The sequence below is a fragment of the Limanda limanda genome, chromosome 20 (assembly GCF_963576545.1).
Source record: "Limanda limanda chromosome 20, fLimLim1.1, whole genome shotgun sequence".
Taxonomy (NCBI): Eukaryota; Metazoa; Chordata; class Actinopteri; order Pleuronectiformes; family Pleuronectidae; genus Limanda; species Limanda limanda.
In genome coordinates this window covers 14,373,609-14,389,509 of record NC_083655.1, presented here as the reverse complement: position 1 = coordinate 14,389,509, position 15,901 = coordinate 14,373,609, and the positions used below count along the sequence as shown (strand labels likewise).

General features: G+C 41.9%; 2 protein-coding genes across 2 annotated transcripts; one reads left to right on the top strand and one right to left on the bottom strand.

The window, feature by feature from the left end:
- The first annotated feature begins 981 nt into the window (after positions 1 to 981).
- Positions 982 to 2,329, top strand: LOC133027229 (fat storage-inducing transmembrane protein 1). Its single transcript, XM_061094261.1, has 2 exons — positions 982 to 1,250; positions 1,657 to 2,329. Exons 1-2 carry the CDS (start codon positions 982 to 984, stop codon positions 2,327 to 2,329), a joined length of 942 nt encoding a protein of 313 aa, XP_060950244.1.
- Positions 2,330 to 2,517: 188 nt separating this feature from the next.
- psme1 (proteasome activator subunit 1) lies at positions 2,518 to 15,554 on the bottom strand. Its single transcript, XM_061093647.1, has 11 exons — positions 15,377 to 15,554; positions 14,853 to 14,885; positions 14,703 to 14,765; positions 8,926 to 9,030; positions 8,381 to 8,444; positions 5,777 to 5,871; positions 5,542 to 5,610; positions 5,327 to 5,394; positions 3,791 to 3,845; positions 3,277 to 3,363; positions 2,518 to 2,763 (listed from the first exon to the last, which is right to left on the bottom strand). Exons 1-11 carry the CDS (start codon positions 15,413 to 15,415, stop codon positions 2,683 to 2,685), a joined length of 759 nt encoding a protein of 252 aa, XP_060949630.1. The 5' UTR covers positions 15,416 to 15,554; the 3' UTR covers positions 2,518 to 2,682.
- Positions 15,555 to 15,901: the final 347 nt, after the last annotated feature.

The window sequence follows — 15,901 nt, the reverse complement described above, 5'->3', positions numbered from 1 at the left end:
AGAAATTATGTGAAAGCTACTCCCACACTACAATTTAATTTTACATTTGTCAGAACATAAGATCACGAATTTGGATCCATTTTCTGGGGTGGGCCTTCAGCCAATCAGATGTAAGACGGTGAGTGGGCTGTTTAGACCGAAAACGAAAATAATAATGAAAACTTCCCAATTTTAAATTTTTCTATTTAATCTTTCCAAAATAGGAAATTGGAAATCAATATTTTTATATAATTTTGACAAATGAAAATCAGGCTTCATACATACAGGCTATTTTGTACTTTTTTTTTAAAGTTGCAGATGAGGTTATGTTTTTGTCTGTTTATTATAAAGTTGGATAACGTAACAACTCTCCAAGCTATTTTCATGAAATAATTAATATATTATTCATATGTCTGTAAATGGATTGTGGTCTTCTGTATGAGTTGTGCGGCCTCATGTCCCCACCAGTGGGTTTTACTCAGCATGAATCCCATGAATGCTGAGACTAATTTACTCCTTTTAGCTAAAGAGGTTGTGGATGACTCAGGCCTAGAAATAAAAAGTGCTGCATGCAGCCGTGTGCGGCACCAAATGTGGAAGCAGTTAACAAATTAAATTAAGTGTTGTGTATTAAATGTGTGGCTCCAGCAGATGAGTGTAAGAATGTGGGTGAGGGGGAATAAAGGCGAGCCAAAAAAGGAGGGCCACATGTGAGGCTGGTGTTGGATTGTTGTGGAGGAGAATGGGGTCAGCGGTGTGCCATGTTTCCACTTTAAGTCCGTGCTGGACGGGGGGGAGGGGGCATTAGAGGGTAAAGGGGCAGAGGGGTTGTATTTTTATAAAACATTTGCTCTCCTGCACGCCTGACACTGTTGAAGCAGAAAGGACCCACAGAAGGACTGCTGTGCCTTTCACTCAAACGGACAGCGAGGCACACTCCGGCCTGGAGCTGCGATTTGGACACAAAGAGCAAATAAAAGTGTCAAAAAGAACGAAAAGAAGATGGATGTAAAGACTAAAAACATGGACATCAGCCTGGAGAAGTTGGGCAGGATGGCCGAGGAGCTGATGCTGCCGGGAAGGTTTATTCTCCTAGCCCTGAACGCCGCTCTGGAGTCTGTCACAAACGTCCTGGCTGCGATTTTAGGAAGTCAAGTGTTCAGAAGACACTTCCACCTGATGCTGTCTGGTCTAGTTCTGTTCGGGCCTGTGCTGAATCTGTGGGTGTCAAAGTTCAGCATCTTCACCAACAGCCACCATTACTTGTACAGGTAAGAGCCCCTTTAAATAGACAGCGTCATTTATCTTTAACCGAAAGGATCATTGTCCTCTTTTAAAATTATTATAATTATTTTCTTTTCTCATGAATGTTAGAATGTATTACTATTACCATTTGGTGTGGCAACTGATGAGTGATGCGAGCTAGTTCTCCACTCGTAACTCAACACTCAAAGTTGTGAAGTAAACCTCATTTGGTTTAATAATGAGGGACCTATAATAGTAATTGTAGTAATAATATCAATAATTTATGACATATGTATGCACTGCAGCTACTCAAACATGTCACATATTATTAAATATGCAACGTGCCATCCAAATTGTAAAATTGATAAAGCATGAAAAAATTTAAACGTGAATTATTCTGATGATAACGTTGATGGCATTTCTCCTTTACAGGAAGTTTCTGAGGTCCACTTGGGGTTGGACCTGGATCTTCAGCGGCTCCTTCATCCTCCTCCTCTCCCTCTCTGCCCGTCACTCCCTCTCTCTCTCCCTCCGCCACCTCTCTCGGATCGGGGTGGTGGGCTTGCTCTGGTGGGGGTGTCGCCGCATTCTGACCCTGCTGGAGGACTCGACAGGGACCTGCTACGAGCCGATTGCCCAGGAAACCCAGAGCTCTGCCTCCCTGGGACTTCCACCGCCGCTGCTGCTGCTGCTGCATGAGGGCCGGAGCAAGGCCTCCTGCCTCAGGGACAACATGGTGTGGAGGGGCTACGAGGTTTCCCAGGACGTCCTCATCCTCTGCTTGTGCTGCCTGCTGCTGGTGGAGGAACTGTCCGTCTTTGGCCCTCACATGGTCCGAGAGAGGAGGAGTGGTCCCCCCGGGGCCCCGTTGAGATTCGTCTTCCTCCTGTGTGTGGCTCTGCTCGCCGTGTGGATGTTCCTGCTGCTGTGTGTGCTCGCATACTTCCCAAAGTTCCCCTCGCAGCAGCTGGGGGGAGCTCTGGGCTACCTGGGGTGGAAAGGACTTTATCAGGGATGGTACACACACGGGCCGAGCTGGTGCTTCCCTGGTTTGCCAGGAGACGGACCATTAACAAGCACGGAAACCGGAAAACAAGAGGAGTAGATGATATTTAGGGGATGATAGTGTGACCTCGAAAAGAGGATTTCCCATTAGGTCTTCTGAGGCAATCTAGATATTCAACACTGTGTGTAAACAACACCACGAGTCTGGCATCGCGTGAATGCAGGTTAATTTCACTGTTTGTCACATTAGATCAAAATTCCCATTCAGACAGAGTAAGTTCAGGCAGATTTATTTGAATCATGTTGCTTTATTTTGTAATCTGAACCAAAATGCATGATATGAGATGACACAAGACGCTTCTTGTCGGAGTGGGTTGTTTGTTACTTGATGGCAGCGTCACACGAGACGAGCTGCATCTTGTCTGAGAGCCCGTGAGCGTGCTGATGCCCGTCTCAGTAGATGAGAGCCTTCCCGTCCCCTCGGGGCTTCTTGATCTTGTCGTAGTTCTTGGTGATGACGTCGAACAGCACGGCCTGTGGAGAGAAACGAGGGCAAGAGTCAGGCAGACACAGGCAACAGCACAGATGTGAGACGGAGCGTGAATAAGACAGAGACACATAGAACACTCTCTGAATAATCGTGTCCTTTCGTCGGCACCTGCACGGCCGCATTCATAAACGGCATTGAGCGCCGCAGGACAACATCCAGAGGAAGTAAAGATTAATGGACAGGAGAGGGAGCACAAATCACTTTAACACAAGCTCAGCAATTAGTTTAATTAGCGTCCTATTAAGAAGGAAGTGATTCCATTTAGCCTCCGTCCCTGCTGCGGAGACACGGCTGGAATATTTAACAGATGTGAGGGGAGTTATATTCACAATTTAGTGTTTGATTACCACAGATGAGATACTGGGTTCAATAAATTAGTATTCAGTCAAACATTATCAACCCGAATCAATACCACTTGGGTTTTTCTATAATAAAGTTTTATCAAGTTAAAGATGTCAAGAGGCCTGAGAGGGAAGATCAAAGTATCTGTGTCTTACATATGTGTTGCAGATGTCCTGGAGCACGAGGCGGAGCTCGAAGTACTGATACTGGTCCAGCTCGTGAACCAGCTGTCTGTAGTCTCCCTGCGCCACACAAACATAAAATAATAATGGGTTAGGGTCACGATATTACTCAAATGAAAACCAAACATTTCACGAGAGACTTAAGTCGTAATTTAATAAGAAAAGTCATAATATTTCTTACTACTACTTAACTAAAGCCTTTTTTTCTCATCATGTTCCGATTTTCTTGTTGTATGACAACTTTTTCTTGTAACATTTTGAATTTGTTCCTTAAAATCCTATAACTTGCACTTTTCTCGTACTATACAAAAAATCCTTGTAATATTATGACTTTTTTCTTTAAGAATCGAAGTCTCCCTTATACTCAATTACTTACTTGTATATTATTTTTTCTGGATTCATTCTATCACTGGCTGTGTGAGCGGTATCACACAGAAACATACAGACACGTATGAAAATATGGATAAAGACAACATGGGGTACTGACCACGTGGGGTGATTTGGAGGCTTTGGCCACAGCATCACCTCTCTCACTGTAATATCTAAGAAAACAGGGAAAGAGAAGTGGCATTTTGAACAGATTCCATTTAACACACTTTAAAATCCCTCCGAGGTCCTCACTAAATGTTAAAATGTCTGATTCCAACATGAAGTCTCTGAAACCTTCAGTCAAGTTCTGGTTAGAGTGAGAATGTGTAACTCGCTTAAATATCCACAGCTCAAGAAGATTCCGAAGATTCTCCTGGATTATTTTTTTAGATGCAGGGCCTACTGTTTTTTCCCATGAATCTTAATGAATTGTGTTTTTGAACCTCATCTTTTGGTTCATGCTGAATGAATAAAGTGTCCACTCTGTCACAGTCAACCTTTGCAGCACCTCTTCTTTCTCTCTGCATAGCACAACACTCTGATTAGGGGGGTAAAACATAAAACTCACATTGGTTTGTCTTGGCTTTTAAAAGTTAGTTGTGATTCTACAGCAGTATACAGTAATTCACTTAGTGTGTGAGGTGGTGCAGTGGTAATGATAGGGGGCTGGGGGTGGACGGCTGGGAAAATTGATTAAATAAATGTGATCTCGTACTTTTCTGGGACTGTGAACTGTGAATGATCCAATTCTCTGACCGGCTCTTTGGTAAGAGCAAAGATAACTGAGTCTTAGGCTAATTGAGCTGTTCCTTCTATAATCTGGACCAACTTTTGCTGTCCTAGACGAGGTTGAGAGGAGACTTCTCCGCCCTCATTCACTACAGTGATATGGAATCAAATCCACACATGCATAAAGAAAGTGGTGAGATCTTTGATTCAGATCTAAATCCCAAAAAAGAATCAACGGCTCTCTGAAAGAAACAGCGCCATAACATCTGTGTTCCTTGAAAGAGCCAACGTTCATATCACTACTTAGTTCAAAATGTTAAATTGTGAACTACAACTACCAGCACAAACCTATTTCACAAATGGAGAAGTGGTCAATTAGAAAAAAGCCCTGTAGGTCCCCATAGGTTCAGTTATTGCCTGGTAGGTTCAAGTTTTGTATGCATTTGTTTGCTATTTTTTTCAGAAAATAACTCATAGAAATTGATGGAAAAATCCATCACAATTAAGGTACTGATATTTATGAGTGGATGCAAATTTGATGCAGAATAAAAATCCAGATTTAGTGAGTTTAAATGAGGTTTCATAAGAAGACCGTTTGACCTTAGCAAGGTATGAACTCTACACACTCCCCTTAGAGTGATTATATTAAGTATTATTATTACAAGCAACGCCTCTTAGCATTGCATGGGCCTGTTTGTTCAGGATTGACTAACAGCTCAGACCTGTTGGGACATGACAACAGGGACACAAAGGCACAAAGTTATGATACTATTAAGTAAATGGTGTCTGGGTGATATCAGCAAACTCCCTAGCATCACATCTCAAATGAGCTCCCATCAGCTCAGAAACACAGACGACACCAGTGTGTAGACGGGTAAAAAGCTGCTATAAAGTAGCTGTTTTAATGTGGCAGGGGCGCTCTTACTTTGAAATCTGAGTTTGGAATCCCTCGATCTTGGTGCGGTTGCTGGTGAGCACCTCAAACACTTTCTCCTGTTGGATTAAAAAGCAACGCTGTTATTATATAAACCAAAGTGACTCCTTCTCTCCAAGTAGATCAACATCAATTATGAAAATGCACAAACACACAAGATGTGACCTCGCTCTTCTGCATCACTAAAACGATCTGCACTTACTGACCTGCACAGCCACTCCAAAGTTGTTCCCGTCTTCAATTTTAGGGATTTGGAGTTGCATCCACATCGACACCTTCCAGAGATAAAAAATATGAATACATTAACCCATCTGTCCATTTTCAACTCTTTATACCACTGCAACATAGGCACTGAGCTCCTAATGCCTGAAATCATACACAGTCCTTCCTTGTGTAAAGCCAACTATGATTTTCTTTGTTGAAAATGATGCAGAGACTGACCGTGTTGAGCTTCTCCTTCAGTGTGTGGATCTGAGGCTTCACCTCCTGCAGGAGACTCTGCACTCGCCCATTGATGCAGATGGGAGCACGGGGCTCTGAAGGGAAAAAAAACCCACCACAAAACATCATTCACATTAGCTGCTTTCAGACATGCACTGAACTGCAGACATTTTCAAAAACGTTTCCCACAGGCCCCCTGCAGAGGTGTCCAGAAAATGTCCAAGTGAATCTCTGAGATGCAAAACTGAAAAAAAGTAATTTAATGAAATGACTACAGTTATTAGATAATTTTATTAAAAGTACAGTTTGCATTGTGCATCCTAGATCTATAACATAACAGAACACATTTTTTCCACCTACCCGTATTTTCCGCACTATACGGCGCACTGGATTATAAAGGCGCAGTGTCAATGAATGGTCTATTTTCGATCTTTTATCATATATAAAGCGCACCGGACTATAAGGCGCCATGTAAAGGTCACCGTAGTGCACTTTATGCATCGATAAAAGGTACATTGTCAGACACCTTAAAATGATAGGAATGAGGGAATGGATCTGTGTATGTATTTGTTTATTATTTGTGTCATGATATGCATATGGGGTTCTTTAACAGCAAATGTGATAAATATGGGGAAGTGACGTCCCAGCGGGGGGTGGATTTTTGGTTGTGCGGGCTGGCGGTGCGACCGGAGGTTCGAAGGAATTGTTACAGCATTAAGCGAAACAAAACAGTCAGTCAGTCAAACTTTATTGAGCGTATTCACAATAACTCCCAACCTTGTTCAGTTGTAACACGTAAAATACAACACAATACACTCACTTTTTCAGTTCATTCCTTGTCCACAAATCCCTCAAATTCTTCATCTTCAGTGTCCGAGTTTAACAGTCGGGCGATTACGGCATCCAGCACGCCCGGATCCCTCTCGTCATTATCCGAGTCAGAGTCAGTGTCGTTTCTGTTACCTGGCAGTTCAGTGATGATTCCGGCCTTCGTGAAAGCTCGGACCACAGTTGAGACTGATACCTTAGCCCAGGCATCCACGATCCATTGGCAGATAGTAGCGTAAGTCGCCCGGCGCTGTCTCCCTGTCTTGGTGAATGTTTGTTCGCCTTCTGTCATCCACTGCTCCCACGCAGCTCGCAGTTTAACTTTGAAGGCCCTGTTGACAACAATATCTAGCGGCTGGAGTTCTTTAGTTAATCCACCCGGAATGATGGCAAGCTCCGAATTAGTTTGCTTCACTTTGTTTTTGACAGCATCGGTGAGGTGCATGGAGTCGCAGATCAATAGGGACGGAGATTTGTGGAAAAAGCCATCCGGTCTCTTGACGCAAATTTCTCTCAGCCACTCACTCATCTTTTCCTCGTCCATCCCGCCCTTCGGGTTAGCTTTGATGATGACGCCGGCTGGAAAATTTTCTTTTGGCAAAGTCTTCCTCTTGAAAATGACCATGGGTGAAAGTTTCTGGCCATTAGCCTGGCAACCGAGAACTACAGTGAAGGATGACTTCTCGTTCCCTGTGGTGCGTATAGACACCGTTCTGGTCCCGGTTTTCTCCACGGTGCGGTTCACAGGGATATCAAAGGTGAGGGGAACCTCGTCCATGTTGGTGATGTGCTCTGGCCGGATCTTCTTTTCAGTGATCTTGTTTTTGCAGTATGCGCGGAAAGTGGCCAGCTTTTCTTGGTAATCTTTTGGCAGTTGCTGCGAGACGGTAGTTTGTGTGCGGATGGAGAGATTACGTCTTTTCATAAAACGAAAGCACCAAGAAGGACCGCCTAGAAAGTCATTGATATTCATGTCCCGTGCTAACGCTGTTGCCTTCAGTCGAATGGAGACTGTAGAGACGCTTCTACCTGCTGCTCTCTGTTCAATAACCCACTGTTCAATTTTGTCCTCTAACTGTGGCCATCTCGCTTTGTTCCCTCGGAAACTCTGTGTGGTCTTCTTTACTTGGCGCAGGTCATCTTCTTGCTTCCTCCACTTCCGTACCATTGATTCGTTAATGTTGAATTCTCTCGCAGCTGCTCTATTCCCATGTTCTACTGCGTGACTGATAGCCTTGAGTCTGAAGTCCGCGTCGTAAGAGTGTCTCTTGACAGGTGCCATTTTGGGGTCCTTACACAGTATGTGTTACTCCGTGACGCTCCTGACTACGGTAGCCGTAATGCTGCAAGCGGTGCGTCTTTGTAGTTTACGAGTCGTACTAAAACATTTTGACAGAGCGCCGTGTACCACACAAAATCGCTTCGAGGTCAGTAAGCACAACCAGAACTAATCCATATATAAGGCGCACCGGATGATAAGGCGCCGTGACGTTTTTTGAGAAAATTAAAGGCTTTTAAGTGCGCCCTATAGTGCGGAAAATACGGTATATATAATAATTCTCCACACCTAATTCTCCCAAAACTCTCTTCAAACTTAAAAACTAGTAGCATCTTTTCAGATTAATCTGGCAACAATAACAGAAAACTGTTATCACACAGAACTTGTCGACCTTGTGACAGTGACTTTTAAATATAATACTTATCTTATAAATATCCTATTTTATTTATAAATACTCAACTAGCAGTTGTCTTGATCGCCTCTCTCTCCCCATTTACCTGCATCTTCCTCGTCATCGCTGTCCTTATCCTTCTTCCCCTCTTTCGCCTTCTTCGCCTTCGCCTGTGATAAAAGAACAAATGGCATCAGGTCATCGCTCCAGCTGTCTCCTGATCTCTCACAGAGCTCATACACGATTTTGGTGGCTAGCTAAGTTTATTTTTGAACAACAAAAGTATCCACGACTGAGAAGTTCCTGCTCTGAGCACACTACGTCTGAAACCTGCTGCATGAGCCATAATATTCTTCCAACTGCTTTTTCACATTGTAAAAACCAGGACTGCGGAAATCATAGGACTAACATTTATACAATCGGATATATTATCTGTGATAATGATTATGATTAAATTCAGTAACTATACATTAACAAATACTGTGATATTTGCCTGTGTTTGATGTGAACAGTTTCTGTCTACATAGTTCAATTTGGTGATAGAGTGGCCTTGGTGGAGTTATCCTCTCTCTGAGTGGCCTTATACTTTAATCTATTATTACCAGTTGATTCAGACAGCAGAGCCTCAACATTACACCGTGTGGGACCTACCTCCTCCTTCTTCTTCTTGGCTTTGGCCTCGTCTTTCACAGGGTCAGGCATCGGGATGTCCAGCGGAGCCTTTAAGGACTCCAGGTCGACACAGCAGGTAGCCGACTGGCAGCAAAAACACACAGGAGAGAAATGTCCTTACGTGTCTTTGAATAGAATCACAACAGACTTATCACAACAGGGTATTTATCAATATTTGTGAAGGGGGGAGTCACGTGGGTGCAGCATCCGGGATGGTCGCATGTTAGGGTGGCTCCTGTCCTGCACATGCTATTTTTGGAGTTATTAATGTAAAACGCGTATATTTAAGTAATCTAACGCTCACCCTGAGAACTTTTATTGCTCAAATAGAATACGACATCGAAATATTTCAGAAACCCTCCACACTCGTCTACCCGGAAAAGCCCGGCGCATGAAGTCGACCTCGAGGCCGCTGACGCTCCCCTTACAACCATGGACACATCGGATAAGTTGCAAACGCTAATTGCAGAAATTTCAAAGATGAACGACACACTACGACACGCTGCAAAACGTTGCAACCGACGTTTCCTCTATTAAACAAACAACGGCGGAGCTGAATAATACGGTGACGGCCATGCAGGAGAGGCTGGGCGAGGCCGAGGTGCATATCACACGCCTGGAGGAGACGTCGGAGCAGCTGCTGAAGGACAAGGGGAGCAAGGATAAACAGACGGAACAACTATGGAACCGAGTACAAGCCCTTGAAAACCACAGCAGACGAAATAATGTGAGGTTGGTGGGACTAAGGGAGACCCTTGGTACTAACGGGACGCTGCTTGATTGTGTTCGAAAGATTCTGGCGGAGGGACTCGGTGTTGAAACTGACGGGGAGATGGAGATAGAGAGGGTGCACAGGCAACTGGCACCGATGCCGAGTCCAGATCAGCCTCCAAGGCCGGTGCTGATCCGCTTCTTGAGGCAATCCGCGAGGGATGCCGTGATCTATGCAGCCAAGGTGAAGCGAGGATTCGTCTGGGAAAAATGTCGCCTATCCATGTTTCCGGACATGTCTAGAGAGCTGGCGCAGAAGAGGAGAGCGTTCACACCGGTGAAGCGCAAATTACACGAGCTCGACATTAGATACACACTGGCTTTCCCCGCAACGTTGCACTTTAAATGGAGAGGAAAAAACGTGAGCTGCAACACTGTCAAAGCTGCGGAGAAAGTCATTAATGAGCAATGATCGGGAGGAGCTATGGACTGAGATGAATGGAGAGAGGTGAGTTGCTGTTTGTACCCGATGTGAGATTATGCGTTTTGTACTGAACTGAAGTGACCCATGTGCAGACCAACAAGAGACTTTTCCTGACACGGACTGGTCTTCATGGGAGCGGCGTTAATCCCACGGACCTTACGTTGTTATCCTTTTACTGTTCTTTTTCTTTTTTCAGCAGCGAGGAGCGTTCAGCACTCGGACTCCGGCTGAGTTGTAGCAGCCGGACACTTTTTGTTTCAACTTTATGTGCAAGCCCAGTTGGCATTGTTATACTGTGGTTTTGTTATATGTGTTCAAAAACAGGCACAGGTACAGGGTAATGAGTGATTATTATAAGGAGCCAAAAATAGTAACATTTTCTATTACGAAGGGTTGCAGACATACATTTAAAGCAAAGAGTACTTACCTCATCTTCCTCCTTTCTCTTTTTGTTTCCTATTGATTTTATTATTATATTAATTTTATTTTTGAATGTAAAAACATGACTAGTAGACCAGTTAAGTTTATTTCTTGGAATATAAATGGATGTGGCAGCCCTATTAAAAGGAGGAAGATATTATCATTTTTGAAAAATAAATCAGGCAGACATTGTGCTGATACAGGAGACCCACATGCAGGGTCTGGAGGCGGAGAAATTTAAAGTGGGATGGGTAGGACATATATTCCATAGCTCATTTTCGAGTAAACGTAATGGTGTTTTGATTTTGGTTCACAGGAATGTAAGTTTCATTTTGTTAAAACAAACTAAAGATGCAGAGGGAAGGATTATCTCTGTGGAAGCGGTGGTTGAGGGGGTGCCTCTTGTATTATGCAACATATATGCACCTAATAGGGGAGATCCCAACTTTTTCCACAAGGTAAATAAAATACTGGGAGATACTCAAGGGTGAAATTGTCCTAGCTGGGGATTTCAATGAAGTTATGGATCCAGTACTGGATAGGAGCTCATTCAGACCTCCCCTCATGACCAAGGAGAGAGAAGCCTTACATATGTTGAGTAGAGATGTAGGACTAATATTTTATTCTAATACTAGGATTTTACTTTCTTCTCCCACTGCCACAAAACTTATTCTAGAATTGATTTTTTTCTGATAAGTACTTCCTTGGCAGATAATGTGGCTAACTGTGATATAAAAGCAATCTCCCTTACAGATCATGCACCGGTCGAGTTGTTTATTAAGGCCAATCTAAAAACTGAAAGGAGAGGTAGATGGAGACTTAACATTGGCTTAATGTCGGACTCAACTTTTAAAAAGACAATAGGAGAAGATTTGAAAAGCTTTTTTGAAATCAATATTGGTAGCACTGAAGATATAACTACTGTGTGGGAAGCCTCAAAGGCATATATGAGAGGAAAATTAAGATTTGGAGAAGGAGATAAAAGAGAAGGAATTAGACCTGTCGAAACACTTTTCTAATGGGAAATTTCAAGAACTTTGTAAGCTTAAATACTCTTTACATGATATTTATAATAAAAAAGCAGAATATGCTCTTTATAGACTGAAAACAAACTTTTATGAAGGTGGGGAAAAAATGGGGAAATTATTAGCCAGACAGTTGAAGGAAAAAATCTTTGCTAATACCATACCAGTTATAAAACAGGGGAGTGCACAATTTTTTGATGCTAAAGATATAAATAGAATATTTCAACAATATTATGAGAAGTAATATACATCCTCCATGTCTCCTAGTGCCCCACAGGAAGATATGGAACACATTCTCCTTAAAATAGACGTACCCAAGCTCCCACCTCAGGAGGCAGTTGGTTTGGAAACACCTATAACCGAGGATGAAATAAGGCAGGCAATTTTTTCAATGAAAAATGGGAAGTCACCGGGTTATGACGGGCTCCCAGTAGAATATTATAAAACATTCGCAGATATTGTTATACCGGTTTTACAGAGGGTATATCAAGAGATATTTGATAAGGGTCGTGTAGCTCCAACTTTTAATGAAGCGGCAATCTCACTAATTCCCAAAACCGGTAAAGATGCAGCAGATCCCTCCAATTTCAGACCTATCAGTCTGCTCAATCTTGATTGTAAGATTCTCACAAAAATCTTAGCGACACGTTTACAATTGGTTTAACCGAGCATCACTCATTCCAGTCAGGTTGGTTTTATGAAAAATAGAACTTCAACTGATAATGTTAGACTCTTGCTACACCTTATGTGGCTGAGTAAATCCCAAAATACTCCAAAGCTGCCATCTCCCTAGACGCAGAAAAGGCCTTTGATAGGGTGGAGTGGCAATTTCTGTTCTCCACCCTATCTCATTTTGGTTTCAACTCCAACTTCATTAAATGGATAAAAATGCTGTATAAAGAACCTAAGGCGGCAGTGATGACAAATGGAATAATCTCTCCCTTCTTTAATCTGACCCGGGGAACTAGACAGGGATGTTCATTGAGTCCATTACTGTTTATCATCTTTTTAGAGATTTTAGCGGTGTCTGTTAGAGCACACCCTGGAATAAGAGGTGTAAGGGGAGGAGACAATGAACATAAATTATTAGTATATGCTGATGACATCTTAGCAGTAGTATCCGAACCTCTGACTTCGCTGCCACATCTGATGGACACCATCCAATCTTTTTCAAAATTTTCAGGCTACTCCATCAACTGGAGCAAATCCGAGGCAATGCCTATCTCCAAGTCATGTATTTCATCTACGGTGGAGAAGTTTAATTTTAGATGGGTACGACAGGGAATGAAGTATCTTGGCATCAAACTTCATGAGGATATAGACGAAATAGTGGCACTTAACTTTCACCCTTTACTTCAAAAGATGAAAATAAACCTTGATAAGTGGGGAAAACTAAAACTGACATTATGGGGAAAAATTAATGTTATAAAAATGATAATTGCCCCGCAATTCAGTTATGTGGCAATGATGTTACCGATCAATATACCATCCACCATCTTTAGACAATTGGATGATATAATAAAAAAAATTTTATGGGTTGGAAAAAGACCACGAATTAAATTGAGAAAGTTATGTGCACATAAAGAGAAGGGAGGGTTGGGCCTGCCAGATCTGAGATTGTATTATTTAGCTTTTGAGATGGCTAAAATAGCAAGGTACTGGCAGGCTGCAGAGGGTGAGACAGCTTGGATGAAGGTAGAAAAGGAGATATGCTCGCCTTTTCAACCTATAGAAGTATTGTCACAAAGAAGGTCTAACATCACAAATCCAATACTTTTACATTCATGGGATGTTTGGAGTAAAGTACATAAAATGTTTAAACTTACACATACTCTACAAAGATATTCATCATTGTGGGATAATCCCGATGTCTGCATTGGGAAGAAACCCGTGTATTGGAAACAGTGGCACGCTAGAGGTTTAAACACCATTAATGATCTATTTGAAGATGGAGTGTTTTTGTCATATGAAAAGCTGTTGCAGAAATTTGATTTGGTGGGAAAAGATCATTTTTGGAAATTTTGCAAATGAGGAGTTGCATTACCTCGAAACCATACAATATTACTGATAATATGATGAGCGATTATATGAAACTTCCACTCAGAAAACGAAAAGCCTCACAATTTTATAAAATTGCTAATTCTTCTCTCGGCACTGACTCTGACCAGTTAAAGATGATTTGGCAGAGGGACCTTGGTGGAGAGATTAATAGTGATAGATGGGCAGTAATTGTGGCTGATTGTGGTAAATATGTGAGAGAGGCAAGGGGAAAACTTACACAATATAATGTATTACATAAATACTACTTCACACCATCCAGACTGTATAGGATGAAACTATTGGGTGATGATCTGTGCTGGAAATGCAAGGAGGAAACTGGTACTTTCCTCCACTGTATGTGGGAATGCGTCTTGATTAGACCTTTCTGGACTCAGATTCTAAATATTTTAAGTAACTGGCTTGGAGCAGAGATTCCCCTAAGTCCAGAGCTCTGTTTATTGGGGGACAAGTCTCAATTACCCAATATAACCAAATGTAATTTTTCTGTAATTTCGGTTTGCAGAGTTATCTTAAGACATTGGAAGGCGCCAGAAATTCCACAGGTGAAAGAATGGGTATGCGCAATGACTGAAACTGCATCCTATGAATGTATGCTTAGTAGATTGAGTGATGACAGGAAGGAGGGGGTGACCCCTTGGGACAGGTTTTGGAATTACATAAAAGTAGATAATGATCCCCACTAGTTTTATTGCTTCGCTGTGTTTCTCCCAAGTGGGATCCTGTAATAATATATGCCTCAGCAACATGTCTATATGATGTATGCTATATCATGTATGGTGGGGTGTACAGATATGCAATGAAGGTATGAATGGATATCATTATGTACTCACTGTGTTTTGTAATAGCTGCCTATTTTTGAGACAATGTGTGCAAAGTCTGTTATTAGAGTCAATTGTCAACCATACTTGTTCTTGTATAACGAAAGGTAAGTTAAAAAAAATATATATTTGTGAAGGGACACAACTGCTTTTTCAGCATGATTCATCCACGCATTTCCAGCAGTTTCTAGTTTGCCTCAGAACCCCATCCCCAAAGACCCCTTTCAACACGGATACCTTCATCAGCGTCTGCAGGTCTTCAATCTTCTGAGGGAAAAAAACTGCAACCAGCTGCTCGGCCTGCAGGAAAAACACAACATATAACATTTATGTAACACATAAGAAGGTGAAGGGATTGATTTAATGAAATAGTTGTGTTATATTTACCTCTTTGGTGAGTTTCTGGCAGAAACCATCCACCTGCAAATCAAGAGATAGATTGATATAGATAAAAAAAGACATCATGCCATAAAAGCTGAATCTGCCGTGTCATCTTTTCTGCTTCCATTTTGTTCCTTACATAACCAGGGGAAGTGTTTTTAAACGTGGAGCCTCTTTGATTTGTAATGAAAATAATTCCGTCATTCACACTATGAATACGAGATCTATTCTTCCCTCTGTTATACTAATATATGTCTAATTCTGTGTCTGATAGTTATAAATACACTTACACAAAAAGAAAAAAACAGAAACATTCAATTTTGTAACCAACTCTTCGGCCTGTTGTGAAAACAATGGAAGTGTTATGTAATGTGACAAATATCAGATCACTGTGAAAGGGTTGAGCTGCGGTTAGAAACCAGTGTGACACCGGATCACAGAGCTGATCTCTAACCTGGTCAACAGCTCCGGAGTCGGAAGGACACATGGCTTTCAAGGAATCGGTGTCACTCCGGTTCAATTCTTCTCACCTGTTTCTTTGACGCCTGTGGAATATCCTTAGCAGCCATGTTGTGTCTCCACGTGAACGCTCAAGTTTAAATAAAGTTTTGAAGCGTCAAATCCGCTCCGGAGATAACAATATTAACGTCTTTACTCGTCTCGACACGAAGAAGCTGCTGCGCAATAAAATCGAAAATGAAAGTAAAAGCGCATATTCAGACAGTTCCGTACTTTCCCGTTTGGAAAGAGGCGACTCTTGTTGCATTGTGGGACTTGTAGTTTTTTTATTTTCAAATCCTATAACCAGTGATGATAAATACTGATGGATGAACTTCAAATGTCAACAGTCTGCTTGATCTGTTTTTGAACGTGTACATGTAAATATGCAACATGTATAAATCTGCTGCACATGTATGAAATGTTGTACATATGTGCATCATATTAACTGCATCTTATTTGTGTAATTATTATTATTAAAATTATTATTATTAGTAGTAGTAGTATTAGTATCTTTGTTTGTATGCTGTACAAGCACACTTTTTTGTTTGTGTATG

Coding starts and splice junctions, on each gene's coding strand:
- LOC133027229 (XM_061094261.1), top strand. CDS start 982: ATGGATGTAAAGACTAAAAACATGGACATCAGCCTGGAGAAGTTGGGC. Junction 1,251..1,656: donor AGCCACCATTACTTGTACAG/GTAAGAGCCCCT, acceptor TCTCCTTTACAG/GAAGTTTCTGAGGTCCACTT.
- psme1 (XM_061093647.1), bottom strand. CDS start 15,415: ATGGCTGCTAAGGATATTCCACAGGCGTCAAAGAAACAG. Junction 14,886..15,376: donor CACAGGCGTCAAAGAAACAG/GTGAGAAGAATT, acceptor CTTGATTTGCAG/GTGGATGGTTTCTGCCAGAA. Junction 5,872..8,380: donor CGATGACGAGGAAGATGCAG/GTAAATGGGGAG, acceptor TTTTCCCTTCAG/AGCCCCGTGCTCCCATCTGC.